General features: G+C 42.8%; 1 protein-coding gene across 3 annotated transcripts in view; it reads left to right on the top strand.

The window, feature by feature from the left end:
- The window catches only part of Stac (SH3 and cysteine rich domain), a 125,941-nt gene that overhangs the window by 68,988 nt on the left and 38,211 nt on the right, over positions 1-18,742 (top strand). For 2 of the 3 annotated variants that reach the window (XM_028787119.1, XM_028787121.1), the window contains 2 exons: positions 16,578-16,678; positions 18,164-18,245. The exons of the other annotated variant lie outside the window; for it this stretch is intronic. In XM_028787119.1, coding sequence (XP_028642952.1) covers positions 16,578-16,678; positions 18,164-18,245 — 183 coding nt within the window. The remainder of the gene's footprint in view (positions 1-16,577; positions 16,679-18,163; positions 18,246-18,742) is intronic. 3 annotated transcript variants of the gene reach the window in all.

Genomic DNA, 18,742 nt, shown 5'->3' on the forward strand with positions numbered 1-18,742 from the left:
CACACACACACACACACACCACACACTCCACATACACACATACACCACACACACACCACACACACACCATACACACATCACACACACAGAGGTTGGGGAAAAATGGGATATAAAGTATCAAGTTACAAGACAAGAGTTTTCACAGGCACACACAGCTCCTCTTGGGAAAATACAAACTTCCCAACTTGCCAAACACTATCTTATCCATGTAAGAAAAATGCAGGCCTCCCTTCCTGCAGATTGTTTTACAACTAATTAAGTGGCTGGAGTTTTAAGTGATCAGATTTGGGAGGAAGGCCTAAGACAGAATCAATGCATGGAAGGAAGCAGGTCTCGATGCTCCGAGTGCCTTGGGGCTGTTTGAACCATGGCCCAGCAGAGGTGGTCTTTCTGGAGACTAGTGGTGTTCTGCCCCAGAGAAGGTTTAGATCTGAAGATCACACCTTAGCTGAAATAAGGAATACCCAGGAAGAGGGCTTCAGTGCATAAATAACCAACCAGAGAGTGTATGCTCATTTAGGACAAGCTTTGGTTGAATAATTTACCACCTAAATGTGACGGACATGCGATGTACTCAAACTGCAGCAAGTATACCCCGAATACTCCCTCTTTTCTATGGTGCTTCATTCTAATTTTGTTAAATTCTATCCAGAATGCCCAGGGCCTGGAAAAGGAGGCAGTGTCACCCAGAGTGAATCTGGAAAGGAAGGGCAGAGAGAGAAGGCAGGCACAGCATGGTAGCACTAGAAGGGTTTGCCAACTTCTCTTCCTGTGTGGCAAAGCCTTTACACCTGGTCTCTGCTTCCTGCCAGAGGTTCAGATAAGCCAGGATGAGTGCTCAGAGGCTGCTTGCTGCTGACTTAAGAATCATCCCAGGTCTGAGGCCGGTGGTCTACAGCAATAGGATATCACCTTTAGTTAGCCACCCTGGAGAAGCCTGTTGGAGAAAGTGTCCTGCACAGCCATTCAATTGCCTGGGCAGGCACTGCTCTACTGACCTACTTTAGGATGGTCCCCAAGGTTATGCAGCAGCAACAGACGTGACATCATAAGTGACAGAATTGGGTCAGTAGTGTAAAATAGAGCAGGCAATTCTGCATATCTGGGTCTCAACGCCTCAGTCAGGGGTGGGGAGAAGAGAACTACATGACTGATCCTATTGAAGTATTTTCCCTACCACCTATTAAACACTGCCCATAGCCCATCCATAGAAACAAAGCACAGATCCTGCCTGGCGAGAAAATGCAGAAGGCTATTGCTTCTTTGCATGTTCTGTCTCAACAGCATGACAGTGCACACATGCAAGATGTCACATGTACATGTGTATATACACTACATGGACACACACATACACTTCCACCTCAGTAGAAATCAGTGTGTGTGTGTGTGTGTGTGTGTGTGTGTGTGTGTGTGTGTGTGTGTGCGTGCGTGTTGGCCAGGCAAAGACACTTGCTGGAGTCAGCTTTGCCCTTCTACTGTGTGGGATCTGGGTCTAGAACTCAGATTGAACTAGTTCATCAGACACTTTTACCTGCCAAGCCATCTCTCTGCCCCTGCCACATTGTGTTTTGGAATAAAGTCTCTTACTGAGATCTGGAGCACAGCTAATTAGGCTAGGCTGGCTGATAAGCAAGCCCTAAGGATCCTCCTATCTCCACCCACTCAGCACTGGTTTACAAGTGGCACTCTCCCTGCCTGGGTTTTATATGGGGCTGGGTGTTGAGTTCAGGTCCTTTGCTTGCACTTTATAGACTGAATTCTTTCCCAGCCTCATGAACTGTTTCACCAGCTACCTACATTACCTAACTCCTTGCCACCTGTGCTGTGTCTCCTGGCCAACTCTGTGTGCTGTCTCACATTAGCATCGCATTACTGCTTTCCTTGAGAGTGCTTGCTCTACCTTGTTATCTAAAGACTTAGCCTTATGCTCCTGAGTTTGACTTGCTTGTTCTAAAACCTCCAATAACCAACAAAGGTAAAGTAAGGCTCTGCCTCATCAAACTGGTGGAAATTGGAACCTTACCCATGACTGATGCTCAGAGTCAGGGTTAAGAATGCTCAACACTGGTAAGTATATCGAGAGGGGTGTAAAGTATGTGGGGAAGTCCAGGACAGATGGGTGGAGGAACTGGACACAAGTCATTCCCTTACACTCAACCCTAGCATCTTTAAAATGAGATTAGAAACAAGTACAGCTTCACTAAACTGGCTAATGAAAAACACTGCCAGAGAAAATGTTAGAGGGTTATAAAACTGAAAACTCTAACCTTTCTTAAATCTCTACACCAAGGATGGTGACATACATCTGTCTTCCTAGCACACAGGAGGGCTCAGGCAAGAAGAGCCTGGACAACTCAGTAATTCATTGTCTCATAACAAACATTTTAAAGGGGGCTGAGATGCAGCTTAGTGGCAGAATGTTTGTCTGGGGAGTGCGGAGCTCTGGGTTCCATCTCCAGCACCGTAAAAATAAAAGTGAAAAATAAACCATAGCTGCATGTGCAAAAAGAAGGTTGATATTGATCATGTGCCAATTTCTCCAAAAGCACCTTGGAGGGAAAGGTCTGGCCATCTTACTATTTGGCAACCAAGATAAACAGAGTTTCTCCAGACCTTAAGCTCCAAGAACAAGTCTGAAAGAGAACAATGACATTAGCATCAGGCTTTCAGAAAAGGGGGGACCAAAAAAAGCAGCAGAGAGTGTCAATCCAGAGTCAAGCCGTCGGGCTCAGATGTTCCCCAGATGACCATGAGAAAGTGGTCACTCAGAGGACAACTCTTCCTGAAACCTTAAGCCAAATACACATCCCAGAAGAAAAGCTTACCAGATACGTATCACACTATGATCTGATGGCCCCAGGGGCAAAGGCTGTGAACTCCAAACCCAAGAGGCCCTGCGCCAACCCAACTCCCATTGCTATTTTTAAAGCTGAGTATGGGTGAGGGGTGGAGGAAATGAGAGAGTTTTTCCACTAGTCGTCAAGAACCGAAATAGGAAAGATCAACAGAAGCATTTATAAACAATGAATACCATTAATTTTTTTAAAGCTAGGACAGGGTTGGAGACGATGTTCTATAGGGAAGAGTGGGTAACATAGGCAGGGAGAGATGGCCCAGGGTCTTCTCAGCTTTATTAAGATCTTTCTGCTTGTTTTGATGGCGTTTCAAATTTCCTGCTGGGTGGTGACCTGGGGAGATGGCTCAGGAGCTTAAGTGTTTGCTGTACATGTGGCAAGTGAGGGTGGGAGTTGGGATCCCCAGAACCCACATAACACAGTAGGTGTGGCACCCTACCTGTAATTCCATCACTTGGAAAGCGGAGACAAGGGCTCCTTAGAGCAAGCTGGGTAGTGATACCAGCCTTATCGGTGAGCTCTGGGTTCAACTGAGAGATTTTGCCTCAATGAATAAGGTAGAGAGCAGTTGAAGAACGCTCCTGCCATCAGCCTTGGGCGCCTACACTTCTATTTCCTGGAAAAATTGGCACTAACTTGGGAGTTGAGCTGAGGGTAGAGGAGATGGAAAGGTTATTTTTAATAGCTTTACCTGGGCCCGATGACTAGATCCAGCTGCGATAGCAAGCCCGTTCGTTCCCTTTCTTCCCTCTTAACAGAAACCTGTTGATTGACGCATTGGATACAGAGCAATCTAACACATGATGCTCTCACTGTTCAGTTCAAGGTCTTTCTGGTACTTGATCCAAGGAGAACAGTGACAAGTCCGAGTCCTTTTGGGAAAGGGGAAAACATCAGGTCACAGAAAGCCTGCATTGAGCTGGGTCTGCTTAACATCAGTGTGGTGTGACGGGGAAACCATCAGAGGGGGAGCTTTCCACCGGTACTAAGAACCAAAATCCTAATGCCACCACACCAGCACTTTCCCCACTGGGTCATCTCCCCAGACTCAGGCATTCTTCCCTAAGTTGCCAAATCACTTTCCCAACAGTAGCCAACAATGGGGATACCAAAACCCAAACTGTCACAGAGGTGCCTCATGCTTCAACATGACCCTACTTTTCTAATCCCTCAAAAATGATAACACACATTCTGTTTGGTTTCTTATTACAAGGAAAAATATGCTCGTTGCGGACGATGAGGAGATATAAATAAGCAAAAACAAAAACCAAAAAGGTTTAAAAGTCTCCCCCCACACAGAAATATTAACATTTTGCTTGGTCCCATCTCAACCTTTTAATGTGCATGGCTATTTTAAATGACTTTTCTAAAGACTGGGGTGTTTTGCTGTGAGGGTGATACTTTTTATATTATATTGTGACATCAAGTCAGTCATGATTAACTTTAAAATCCTCCCAGTGTCCAAAAATCTAGTTTGTTTATGGATGTACCCAGCTTTAATTAACTACTATCCAACTTTGTGGTATTTTGTTGTTTTACATATCTCAATGTTATTAGAAAAGCTGGGCTGAGCTTTTGTTAATTCTTTGCGGGTATGGTTATGTTCCTAAGACCCAATCCTGAAATTGAAATTGCTGTAAGCTTTTCACACTTAGAACAAGGAAATACTTTGTCCTGAGTTTACCTGACAACAGTGATGTTCTTTCTCTCTCTCAGCTGCAGTGTATGAGAGTAAGAGTCATGCCATATGCAACCAATAGCAGGTTTTGGGTTTTCTTTTCAGTTTTTGCTTGCTTAGTAGAAGGGAGCGATAGAGAACTTGCTCTCCCTTTTCTTAACTCTTTGGTTACTATGTCTGTCATTTATTAAATCCTTAGCTTTGGATTCCATTTCTTTTGTTGGTTGTCGGTTCTTGACTTCAGCCCTTTTCCTTTTTGTCCCCTTTAGCTTGTAAGAACAGTTCATAAATCCTATATAATATCATTGATTTCACAGGCAGTAATTTCCAAGCTCTCTCTCTCTCTACATTGTGTGTGTGTGTGTGTGTGTGTGTGTGTGTGTGTGTGTGTGTTATTGTTATTGTGTGTTATTGTTTTGAGACCAGATCTTTTCATGTAGCAAAGGCTAGCTTTGGGCTTTCTTGGTAACCAAAGACGACCTTGAACTCCTGATCCTCCTGCCTCTACCTCCCAATTACAGTACTGTAGGCATTAGCTACCTCAGTGTACGCAGTGTTGGGGATCAAATCTAGAGCCTCATGTACACTAAGCAAGCACTTTACCAACTAAGGCACACCTTCAACCATTATGACTACAGTTTTTATGTGATCAGTGTTAATCAATGTTTTGGTATATTGCTTTACCAAAAACCTATACTTAGCATCACTTTTATTAAGAATAAATAAGCTAGTACTTAGATTTTCTTTAGATAATTTATTAGTTTCAACTCTCAGTTTCTTGCCCCGTCTTTATTTCCAAAATCCTTCTAAATAAGTAGCCGTTGCTTTCACCAAAAATGAACCAGATGCCTCACCAGTATTTGTTGCACAATGCTGATCAGAGAAGTCATTTCTACCAAGACCTGAATTTTCTCCTTCTCTCCCTTCCCTCCCTCCATCTCTAAAGCACTGAATTCTTCAAGTTTTTATTTGGCCTTTCAATCCATGTTTTCACTTGTGTGGTTCATTTCTCCCAGTAACAATAATGACCTGGTTTAATCACTACTGTGGTTCGTTAGATTATTTTTCAAAGACGTTTTGCAGTTCTTGGGGACACAGTCTTCAAGATTCGTCTCTTTTATTTCAATCAACTTTTGCTTAATATACAAAGTAGTGAATTTCACGGCGATGTTTGTATACGTACACATCATTATACTCCGATGTTAGCCCTTCTCCACACCTTGTCGTTCACTTCCTCTCCTCACATTGTCTTCTCTCGGCTCCTGTGTCACACACACTCCATCATTCCATTCTGTTGTTCCCCTGTCCACTCTTTAGATCCCTTCCTCACTCCCCTAGTCTACTTTTATTCATAGATGCATACAAACATACATGTATGCATAGATACATGTATACATAGATACTAGATACATAGACAGATGGAAGAAAGAAAGAAAAAAAGAAAGAAAGAAAGAAAGAAAGAAAGAAAGAAAGAAAGAAAGAAAGAAAGGAAGGAAGAAAGGAAGGAATGAAGGAAGATATTGATTCTGAGGATGAGAGAAAGCCTGCAGTATTGTCTGTTTGAGTTCCTAGTCTGGCTTCTTTTGCTTCCATAGTGATCTCCAGTCCTATTCATTCCCTGACGTTCCCATCAGAAGGTTAGACCGCAACACTCTTCTCTGCTAAAGTTCAAGATCTACTGATTCCTGCTGCAGGTATTTGGAAGGGACTGAGAGTTAGCTGCTCTCCTCTTGGAAAATACATCCGCACTCAACTGACCCTAAATCATGATTGGCAGATAGCACATTCAATACCACAAAGGGTTTCTCATGCTAGTAGGAAGGTCATAGCTATCAGTGGAAGCTCTACCTGAGAGAGATTCTCCCCAAGGTAAGAAGAGGAGACAGTTTCTGCCACTGTCCCTCCTAAGGACTCCAGAAGAGGGCAAGACCCAAGGTTCTCTCCACGGTAGCTTCTGTCTTCTCCACTTCCATATCACCAGCCTGGCAAGGGAATACCACGCCATCCCAGCTGCCATTCAGCATGTTTGTGATGTTTCTGCTGCGCTCTCACGGCTTCCTGTTTCCTGACCTGATCTCAGCATGAGGCTCCACACCCAAGTTGTCTATTTTCTGTCCCGTGAGTGAATACATGCTTGTTTATCTTGAGTTGATTTGTGGTTTGATCTATTTTGTTTTGTTTTCTCTTTAGTAGCTTTTGTCCTCTTTGACCATCTTGAGTGTAGCCCTTTGATGCAGCTACTTGGAAGACTCTCTAGAAGGCCAAACTTATGACATCCACAGAATCCTCAATCCTCATGAGTAATTTGGCCACAGCTCTTAAAAACTAGTCAGAGGGTTTTCAACAGTGAACTTCTTCTACAAATATTAAATAAAATATCTTATGTAGAAACAAATATATTCTAAATAAAAATACTCATATGCCTGATAAGTGTGGCTCACTTCACTATGCAGTGAATTCTATAAACAATCCATTTCACTAATGTTTTATGATGTATTAGTGTGAAAATGGACTTAAGACTAGCTTTTTAAAAGAGCGCCTTCTATTTTAAAGATTTGTTTTATGTATGCCAGTGTTTTGCCTGTACTAATGCATACCATGTGCATGCCTAGTGCCCACAGAGGCCAGAGGGCTCTTTGTATTCCCTAGAAATGGCATTACAACCAGTTGTGGACTAACACTTGGATGCTGGGAACTGAAGAGCATCCTCTGCAATAGCAGAAAAGACTCCTAACAGCTGAGCCACCTTTCCAGCCCATTGAGACTAACTTTTGTACAACAAGAACTTGATTGTTTGTAAGAGAAATGGGGGCAGCGCACACAGGACAGAATGACACAAGCAGATGTGTGCTAAATCATGGTCATGTCGGTTCTTGAGTTTGACGTAGCTAGCTCACACTTAAGGAACCTAAAGTGGTGACCCCAGAGTCAGTGGCTGCTCAGGAGGGGAAGATCTCATTCATAGCTGGTCTTTGCTCCTTTGTGGGTTCTTCTCTTTCCCACACTTTATCACCCCAGTTTCACCCCATAACACTAAACGGGAGAGAAAGAAGGATAAAGGAGAGAGAGAGATCTCTGAATCTAACTCCTTTCTTTTTGTCTCCTCCTTGACCACAGCTACTAACAAACTGCAACCATTCTTCCTAAATGACCGACAACCACCAACCCTACCTCTTGGGTCCCTCAAATTTATAGAGCCTCTGACAAAATTCCAAACATCACACATTCGCAGAAACTCTCTGCAGCTGGCAAAACCACAGAGTCAGCGGCTGCGGCCAGTCTAAAGCATCCCCTCATCCCTACACCTACACCTAAGCTACCCCTTTTCCCTACAGATGAGTATGCCTTCATGGACTCCCTCATCATATAGGAGGTGGCACAGGAGCTCCTGGGCAAAGGGCTGAGTGGGGCAGAGGTACTGCCATTAGCTAGGATTAAAATGAAAGCACATTCTTACAATATTTCTATGTTTTTTAAAGAAACCAAAATTCCAGAATTCTCAAAAATATCCCCCCACTAACTCAGAACTGAGTGCTTTGTGAAAGATCTCAGAGCACAGAACTGCTGTGGAAACCTTTTAATAGTGTAAGGCCAACTTTTTCCGCCCTGCCGTGCACTCTTCATAAATTACGCATGTATATACATGCACACATACCCAGATATGAACATCCAAATATAGCTTATGTGTAGAAACCATAATAAGTTGTTAAACAAAATCTTATTTTTGTATTTCATTGTCTTACGACTCGAATCAACCAAAATCTTTGGAGATGGCTCAGTGGGGAAGAATGAGGTCCTGCGTTCAAATCTCCAGTACCTGCAGGGGCAACCAGGAAGGGCTGCAAAGACCAACAACCCCAGAGCTAGGTGGTAGAGACAGGAAAGTCCCTAGCACTGGCTGAACAACCAGGCTAGTTGAAACAGCAAGCCTCAGCCCAGTGACAGCTCTGTCTCAAGGTATAAAGTAGAAAGAGATGGAGGAGGGCAGTTTTCCATTCTGCTCTGTTTCCCATGGATGTGCAAGAGGCACACACACTCACAACCAGGCACCCCACACACATTATACTATACAATAACACATACACACACCAAAAACTAATAAACAGCCAAGATGAGAACGTGGTTTTAACTCAAGGAAGAACTATCCTTTATCGTTTTTCTTTTTTTAAAAAATAAAATAACAAGTCCCTGAGTAGACACAGAGCGCACTCTGGAGTGCGGTGCAGACACAATGGCAAATGCTCTGGCAGCCTCGACTGACAGAAACAGGAGGTGAAAGATTCCCACCTCAGAGGACTGTGAGATATTGGGAAGAATCTTAGGCCATATCTCCCTGAGTGCACCAGCTCTTCACTGATCTTGGAAGCTAAGCAGGGTCTGGCCTGGCTAGAACTTGGATGGGAGACTGCAGAAGGACTAGAAAGCTCCCCAGCCAGTGCGTCATACACTCATCCTTTGCTCATTCTTTCCAGTGGAGCTACCAGCTGCGGCTGTCCCTGCCTCCTTAGTTAAAATAACAGTTTACATACAAAACACAGGGCTCGTTTATTAATCAAATGAAGTAACCTGCAAGGAATTATTTGTTAATTCTTTTTTATGGCATCAAGATAAGAATTCAAGCTTCTGACTTCTGGTATAGTGTTTTTCCTCTCCGGTGTGTCCATGTGTGTTTGCGTGCTCGCTGAGAAACTCTAATCATTTTTCTTTCAAATTCACCTTTGTCCATGTACCAAGAGACAAAACTATGCTCCCTGGCTTCATCTGGCTTTGTTGGCCTTATGTGACTTCAGGATCTTAGAAATGGTCTTCATATCATCATATCAAATACAACTGGCATGTGAATATAATAGAAATGCATCCTACCTTCTGTATGTGTTTGTTGGTTATTATTATAAATGTAATTATACTTAGAACTATACATCCTAAATAATATGCGTACTTTATTTTACACACTTTACTAAGTGAGTAAAGAACTGTCTCCCCACAGATAGCCATTCCAGTTTCTCATAACCACCAGTAATCGGAAATGTTTTAATGGAAAATTCTGCAAGTAAACAAGTCACAGGTCTTTAATAGTACACTTTTCTGAAGTAGTGGCCATACTGCCCTGTTCAGGAATGAAGCATCCCCTCCCTTACTGCACTGATGCTGTGTAAGTTACCTGCCTGGTTGTCACATGGTAGCCATCTCCTTTATCAGCCCAATTACAGCACAGTACCCACGTTGCTCATCCCACTAGACCTCATCATAAAGGCTTTAGAGCACCTCCATCACAGGAACAGAGAGAGACAGAGAGAGACAGAGACAGAGAGACAGAGAGACAGAGACACAGAGACACAGAGACACAGAGAGACACAGAGACACAGAGACAGAGAGACAGACAGACACAGAGAGACACAGAGACACAGAGAGACACAGAGACACAGAGAGACACAGAGACACAGAGACACAGAGACAGACAGACACAGAGAGACACAGAGACACAGAGACAGAGAGACACAGAGACACAGAGACACAGAGACAGAGAGACACAGAGACACAGAGACACAGAGAGACTGAGACAGAGAGACAGAGACAGAGAGAGATATAGTCACATAAATTTCATTATGGTATAATGTTATAATTCTTTTATTTTATTACTGGTTATGGCTGTCGCTTTTACTATTCACAATAATTCATAAATTAACTACCATAGGAATTAGTAGGAATAAAAATAGCATATTTAGAATTCTGTACTACCCATGGTTTTAGCAATGAAGTGGGAATCTTATAACCCTGACACATGAGGATAAGCTGGTGTATTTATAGATATTTCTGTTTATATATAGGTTTATACATTTTGAAGTATTTTTCCCAAGCCAGCTGGGTACTGTGGCACACCCACCTCTGTAACTCAAGCACATCAGAGGCAGATGAAGAAGGATCTTGATAGCCTGGATTACATAGCAAGTTTGGAGTTTTGTCTCAAAAGAAAAAGAATACTTCACCAAATCAAAGTGGAAACAGCATTTTTTTTATCTGATTTACATTAACTTTCATCAGATGAGTTGCAGTGCTAGCTCTACAATAGGAATTGAAAGCAAATTGATAAAATTTACATGTAACCATTGTTTGTTGATAACTCAAATACTACAATACCTACATTTCATTCACAAGTGTTTTTTCCCCATTCTCCAAGTTATTTCTGTAGTTAAGGCCCCTTGGTTGCTAACCCTTGTTTTACTTTTAACTTTGACCTTACATTGAATTTTCCTAATAGTTAAGTGATGCCTCAATGTCAAAATTTATGTAGACAAGCTAAGCACATACCTGTAAACTCAAAATTCAGGAGGGAAAGTCAGAAGAATGCTAGAGTAAGATCAAGACCAGCCTGAGCTATAGAGCCAGACTTGATCTCAAAAGAGAACAAAATAAAACACACACACATACACACATACACACACACACACACATACACACACATACACACACACGAGCAAGAGCTGGGATATAGCTTCGTGGTAGAGACCTTGCCAATCATATGCAAAGCCATAAATTTAATCCCCAACACTACCAAAAGATAAAGAAACAGGATGGCCAACTGTAAAATATATATCTAATATATTTCATTAATGGCATGTTATTCCAATACTGTCAGGAACAAAAATTACTACTCAGCTAATGTCATGAAGAAAAACAAAATCTTTGTGTATATTTGTGCATGTGGGGAGTGTGGAAGTGTGTGTGTGTGATGCATGTGGGGTGTGTGTATGTGTGGTACATGTGGTGTTTGTATGTGTATGTGTGTGTGTTTGAATCAGAGGACCAACAATCTCAAGTGTTGGTACCCAGGGCCAGGTGACCTATCAGCTTGCAGGGATTCTTCCATCTCCCCTAGGGAATGTTGGCATTACAGACATGTGCTATGGTGTAAACAGCAAATGAGATTTACATAGGTTCTAAGAATCTGAACTCAGGCCCTCACTCCTGCACAGTAAGTAAGCATTTTAATGTCTAAGCCAGACCTGAGAGAGATACTCAAGTGTTTTCTCTCAACATTTATATGTCAGCTTCTTCACATCGTAGACTTCAACATTTAACTCTGGCTCAGTAACCCCAGTCATAATTGATACCAGGCCAATGAAACAGCCTAGTGTGTAGCCCCTAACCACTGTTGTACTGGCCTCTTCCTTCTCTGTTTGAAGTTATGTCTAAAGTTCTTAATTACCCCCACTTGTAACTCCTAAAATTGTCTTAGTTTATGCTAGAACTTCAAAAGTCCCCAGAATAACCAATGAATTAAGTAAAAATTTGGCCCATTAGTTGCCTTCAGTTCCATAGGTCACGAGCCCCTCAGGTCTACTTTGATCTTGTTTCGAGAGACTCCTTTGTTTTTAAGAGTTTGGTGTGTGCATGTGTGCGTGTGTGTGTGTGTGTTTGTGTGTGTGTACAAAAGCGCATTCATATGTGTGCATGTGTGTGTGTGTGTGTGTGTGTACAAAAGCGCACTCATATGTGTGCATGTGTGTGCATGTGTGTGTGTGTCTGTGTGTTCATGTGCCAGAGTGCTCCTGTGGAGATCAGAGGACTACTTGCAGGAATTGGTTCCCTCCTTCTACTCTGTGGCTCCTGGATATTGACTCAACCATCAGACTGAACAGCAAGCCCCTTTGCCCGCTGAAGCACCTTGCCCTTCCTCTCATCCACCTTTTGACACAATAGTACATGGGAATAGATCAAGACAGGTGGTCCTAAAAGTGCAATAGTGGAAACCAGCTAGTGGCAGACTCATCTGAGAGGCACCGTCCGTCCCCCCCCACCGGCTCTCCTTGCGTTGTGACCTTCACAGCCAGAGTTCTCAGTGACATGCCTCTGCTGTTTGTACTGATTAATGAAGCCTTTGATGACCTTCTGCTGTAGATAAGGATTCATCTCTCAGGCCACCAGAACCACAGTTGCCTGTCTTCCTTGTTCTGCCCTTTCTGAAACAACATTATCACAACAGTTAAATCACAATTTTGTGTAGATTTGAAGGTCAGTTTAGACACTATGACTCACCACTGATATTTGTAATTCAAATGTTTTACTATGATTGCATTTCTTTCCTTACACATATTTTACTTTCCCCTCAAATTAAAAAATGTCCTTTCTACTACCTTAACTTTCTATACCTTTGTAATTTATAACTACTCCCACAGATCTTTCAAGTGCTGTTATCTCTTATAAAGTTCAAAGTCAATACATTTCTTTGTTTGTTTGTTTTATGCTTCAGGTTACCCCCTTACTTCATCTTACTGCTCTAGCCTGGGCTATTGCACAGTTACATGGGAGACCCTGCTTCTCTCCCATGTCTGCTCTAGACTGTATCTCATGGTTTTTAAATTTCTTGCCTTATTCTCTCATTTTTCTAAGGCATGTTCTACAGTAGTTACTTTTAAGAATGAGCGCATGGGAAGAAAGTATTTTGAAGAAAGATCTAAATTTTGGGAAGTATCTGTATTCTGCCATTACTTACGTTTGGTAATTTAGCTGGGTATAAAAATCTAGGTTAAAGAGAAAAAAAAAAACTAGGTTGGAAATAATTTTCTGCCAGAAATCTGCAATTTGAATGTTTTTAAGGTTCTATGGCCTTGCAGTTTCTAAACTGTCATGAAACTCTGTGTCTGTGTCTTTTTTAAATTGTCTACCATGTTTTTGTTAACTTTCTATCTTCCAAATAAATATTAAACTTACTTGTACACATCCTATTGGTAGTTCCTAAAGTAGTTCACTGGGACTTTGATATGATTAAGTATTGTCCCAATCCAATACTATTTACTTGAATTCCAGTGGCATCCTTGTTTCTAAGTATTTAAGCCTAGACAGTCTTTAAAATTTTTACATCCACTATTTGTTTGTTTGTTTGTTTGCTTGTTTGTTTGTTTAATGTATCAGAGGCATACACCCTTGCTTGTATGTAGAGGTCAGAGGACAACTGCAAAAGTCAGTTCTCTCCTTTAACCAGTTCCAGGGATCAAACTCAAGTTGTCATGCTGAATGGCAAGTACCTCTGCATACTGAGCTACTTTAGCAGTCCCTGAGAAGTCCTTTTCTACACATAGTCCTGACTTACAATGCTTCAATTTGGGATTTTCAGTTTTATGATGAGAAATATGTATAGTTAGTAACATCTGTACTCCAGATTTTGATCATATCCCAGGCTAATTATCAATGTAACTATAGAACATCCTCTCATGAAGCTGGGCAGCAGTGAGCCTCAAAACCTAGGCAGCTGCATGCTACTGGGAGAGCAAGCAGATCTGTATAGCACACTGTACTAAGCTACAGTGTATAGGGGAGTGAGAATGTTAAGTGTACTTTGTGTATTTTTGTGTATTGCACAACTGCATGCTTGTTAGTATCCAGAGTGTATACTTATATACACATGCCTATGGAGACCAGAGGAATGTTATCAGGTTTGTTCCCTCAGTCACAATTCACCTTCTTTTTTGAGACAGGATTGCTCACCACCCTGAAATACACAAGTTAGGCTAGTAGGTGACCAGGGAACCCCACAGATCTTAAGGTCTCCTTGCCAGCACTGCAACTACAAACACATACCATCACACATAACTTTCTTGTTCTATGCAGCTTCTAGGGGTTGAAGAAAGGTCCTCTTACTTACAAGACAAGCCCTTGACCATCTTATCCCTGCCTCCAGCTCCTTCTAGTGTACTTCTGATTCACAGGATTTTCAATTTATGCTTATCTGATTAGGATATAACTTTACCATAGGTCAAAGGTCATCTCTTTTAGGACACTGTTCGGTTAGTCACCCTGTGGGGAGAGGGTTCTCCTTTGAGGATGAAGGCAGTTAAAGGAATAAAAGTATTGGTCTTATTTTTCAATTTGAGGAGGCAACATGGTCATATTAAAATTCAAAATGAGGATTTTCTTTCTAATCAAACATAAGAGGAACATACAGCAAGGCATTGGTGATGGAAGGCAGGTGTAACAGAACATGGTCCAACCAGACCTTCTCCGAATCTTTCTAGACTAAACCAAGATGACTGCAGTGATCCACATCACCCCTTCCTTGTTCTCTGAAGGTCAGAGTAGAAGCTTTCCCTCTTCAGTCAAGCTTGTGGAAATGGGGACACCTAACACTGAGTAATCACTGGTGGTCTGACTCATACCACGAAGCAAAATATGAAAGCAAGCCGGAAAGCTGAAGTCAGGGAAAGGAAATGCATAGAGGAAGGAAGAGATGCTATCATTTATAATGACACCATTTCAGAAGATAGCTCTCAGCGAAACAGCTCTCCTTTGAAGATCTGACTTGTGTTCCTATATAGGCACAAATAGCAGGCTCTGAATTGAAATGAAAGTCATTGCTTGCAAGGCCAGCCTTTGAAAAAATAATATGCTTTACCTGAATTATTATTCTCGGAAACAAAGGGGGTTTTCTGTCACTGCGTATAAGTAAGTAACATGGTGTGTGTGTGTGTGTGTGTGTGTGTGTGTGTGTGTGTGTGTGTAGACAGAGGGGGGAGGGAGAGGGAGAGAGTGAGAGAGAGAGAGAGCAGCTTTCTGTCTTCTGGTCTAACAGCGACAGGTTCTCTGTTAAATGGAACTTCCTTGGGGACTTTCCAGGTGACATCTCCCAAAGGATTTCTAGTTCTTTGCCTATTGTATAGTTTGTCCATTGATTTTTCCCGGATGAACTGTGGATGCTTGCATTCTCTGTTATATCATCTGATTAATCCCACGTACACCTCCACATACATCAAGCAATCCTGCAAAAATGGGAGGAGATTAGAGCCTAGCTTGGAAAGAATGAAATATGGTAGAGTCTTCTTTGCCTTGGGACAAATCATCCCTTATCCCCTCTATCTTCTCATTTTAAAAATTAAACGATGCAGATAGAACGTCACATCCTCTTCCAGCTATTAAATACTCCTTTTAAAGTATTGAAGAATCTGCTCCCATGAACTACCTCAAACCGGCCACTGTGACTTCACCACATGCTGTGACTAGTTTATTTAACGAATCCTGTACAGGTCAAGGCTCACAGCAGCAAACCACGTACACTAACCTTGGTCTCAATGAGCTCTCAGCCAGAGGGAGAGGTAGACCCAAGCAAGCTTCCAAGTAAATACTTGTTAATAGTTATGAGAAGTGTTATAAAAGATAATCACAGGGTGCTACGTGAAGGAACCTTAGGAGGTCTGTGTTGTAGCTCAGTGACTAGCATGTGAGGAACCCCAGGTTCCATCTCCAGTATGAAGTGGGGAGATAAAAAGAGAAGGTGGAGAATTGGAGGAGGAGAGAAAGAAATGTAAGGAGAATGAAATGGAAATAAGGGGGAGGGGAAGAGAAGGAGATGGGGGAAGAGGATGAAAGAGAGGACAGTGGAAGAGGGAAAAGGGGCAGAAAGAGGAAGAGAGGGTGATAGGGAGAGAGAAGGAATGGGGGAAGAGAAGAAAAATATTTAGACAGAGGAAGGGAAATGCTTGGTATAAATGACAGAGACAACGCATGAAGGGGTCACTAGGCAAGTATTGACAGGACAGCATCCCAGATATATAAAGCGGTGCACGCAAGGACTGGAGGGACTAAGGCGCTTATGCATCCAGAAATCTGAAGAACGCCATGTGGCTAATACCTCATGAGCATGAAGGATCGCAGGCTTCCCTCAGCCCACACCACATTTCCCCATCATGGTGAGACGGGTAAGATGTCAGGACCAGTGTGCCTCAGTAAGGATCAAGAGAGAAAAGATGAATGGCCAACAAGAACAGCAAAGGACATGGGTTCTGCTAACTCGGGTTAAGACAAAGAAAGTAAGGGGGGCTGAGATTTGCTAATATCATCCACATACGGGAGATAACAAACGAAGACTACCTTCCAGAAAATGTGGGATGGGGAAAAACGTACATACAACTTGAAATTTTCAAGTTTCATGAAAAAAAATTCTCAGAGAAGAATTAACTTGTCGAGAAGTATCATTTTCTTCCAGTGGTTTCAGACCAGACCTCAGGAAGGGGCAAGTTGTACCTAACCAAAGTTTGCTGTGTGCCTGACAGGAACACATGCTAAGCACGGACTGCGCTGCGGAGCCTGTAAGATGAGCATCCATCACAAGTGTGCAGATGGCCTGGCACCCCAGCGGTGCATGGGCAAGTTGGTAAGGGCTGGCGCCAGACGGAGCCCTGGAACTCTCTGCCCAGAATCTCTTTTCCCAGGAAACCACACCCTATAATCCCCTTCTTGGGAGTTCTGAAGCATGCTCACAAGCACAGTCAGTCACTCAGCTTAACTGGCACAGTGGTGGGGCAGAGGTGTGTCACCTCTGTAACAAAACCCAGTCCTGTCCTCAGAAGAGTGTCAGGTGTGTCTCAGGTGGGACCTCCTCAGCTGTAGCACTTAAGTTCTCCCCTCTTGGTTCAATTCAAGTTTTCAAAGCAAAAATTAGGCATCACAGGAGTCCCCATCGGCCCATGCAAACTAGGGTATTTTGTTACAGCTGGGTTACCAGATGTTATTTGGCTGTCGTTGGAATGGGGGTGGAGAAAAGGCTGAAGCTACCCCACCCCCACCGGAATGTACAGAAGTCTGCCTCCTTGTGACAGTCTGGGCACATTCTGCTCAGCCCATCTCAGGAATGTGGGCTTTGGTCTCAGTGCATCCCAGAACACATTTGAAGGCCACTGAACCCAGAGTGATTAAAATATTACACCAAGATTATCTACTATAGAGAATAAGCAGAATTCCTTTCCTGGGCTGGGCTTTACAGTTTCTAAAGGAATTCTGTTGACTTTTCTGACTCTAAGGAAAAGTTTACGATAAGTTAAATACAATATCTTAACACCAAAAGTAATGCCACAGAAAACATGCCTTCAGGGTAGGGAGCCACTTCTAAGCCCAAACCCCATCTCTGGCAATGATCAGACAAAGATGGGCAGCACTTGCAAGACCATGTATGAGGATTCATGGATGCTCATGGGGTTCGGGTTACCTAGTTACCTTCCATCCCTGGAGTACAGCAAGTCTAGCTTCTTAGAAAGTGCATCCAGTGACTCTAGCTTGTGATGTCCCCCTTCTCTTAAATTCCTGTGGTATCTTTTCCCTTCTATCTTTCTAAGAGTAGTTCCTATAAGACAAGGAGAAAGTCCACAGGTAATAAGTCAGAAACACAATAGAGTACACACATACATGCACACACATACACCACACATACACACACACACACACACACACACACACACACCAGCTAAGTGGATGATTCTGGGTGACACTGAAAATATTCAAGGGCCTTGGGCATTCTCTGATATCTACTTTCCTCTGTGTAGGCTTTGGATAACTTGAAGTGCCCAAGGTAAGCTGTGGTGGGAACTTGTTAGATGTGCCCTAGGGGTGAGGGATTTCTGCATGTAGGATACAGTACAAGAGGCAGGGAGCTTGCCTTCTAGATGGAGCATTACCTCGATTCCCTCAATCTGTTCCTCTCTCCCCTTCCCTCTATCAGTGGTAAATTGTGAAATTAACAGGCTATGTGAATACATTAAAGGGGGACAATGACTGGCTTTGATTTTAGAGCTCTTGCTTAGTTTTCTCTGTCTCCTCTCTGCCATTGACATCTTCTCTCTTCCATTCCCCCCCCCCCCCGCAGCCAAAGGGATTTCGTCGTTACTACAGCTCCCCCTTGCTCATTCACGAACAGTTTGGATGCATTAAAGAAGTTATGCCCATTGGTGAGTTGGGACAGTAATGGGAGGTGGGATTTTAGCAGCAAAGTCAATGATGACAGTCACCCTATATGGGCTACAAAGCCAGGAGGACAGCTTGAGATGTCTGTGTAGTGGCTGTTTTAGCTCTAGTCATTTTGCTGAACAGAAAACATTTTTTCCATCATCTCCCTGATGGAGTTTGAGAACGACAGAGTTTCAAAAGTAGACACCACACTTCCCAGGCTTTCAGCAACAACACAAGGCACTTGACCTACCATCAGCTGCATCAAAGCAACACACCTTTAACATGGGGCGTGGTATCTGGTGGCCTGGGCCAGAGTCAGTTCCCCAATCGTCACCTGTTTCATCGCACCTTCTGTTAAGATGGGGCCAGTGATCACTACTTTTTTACAATTGTGTGTGTGTGTGTGTGTGTGTGATTTTCTGAGTAGAAACTCAGCATTGGTTTTTAATACACACACACACACACACACACACACACACACACACACACACACACA

The sequence above is a fragment of the Grammomys surdaster genome, unplaced genomic scaffold (assembly GCF_004785775.1).
Source record: "Grammomys surdaster isolate TR1022 unplaced genomic scaffold, NIH_TR_1.0 125606, whole genome shotgun sequence".
Taxonomy (NCBI): domain Eukaryota; kingdom Metazoa; phylum Chordata; class Mammalia; order Rodentia; family Muridae; genus Grammomys; species Grammomys surdaster.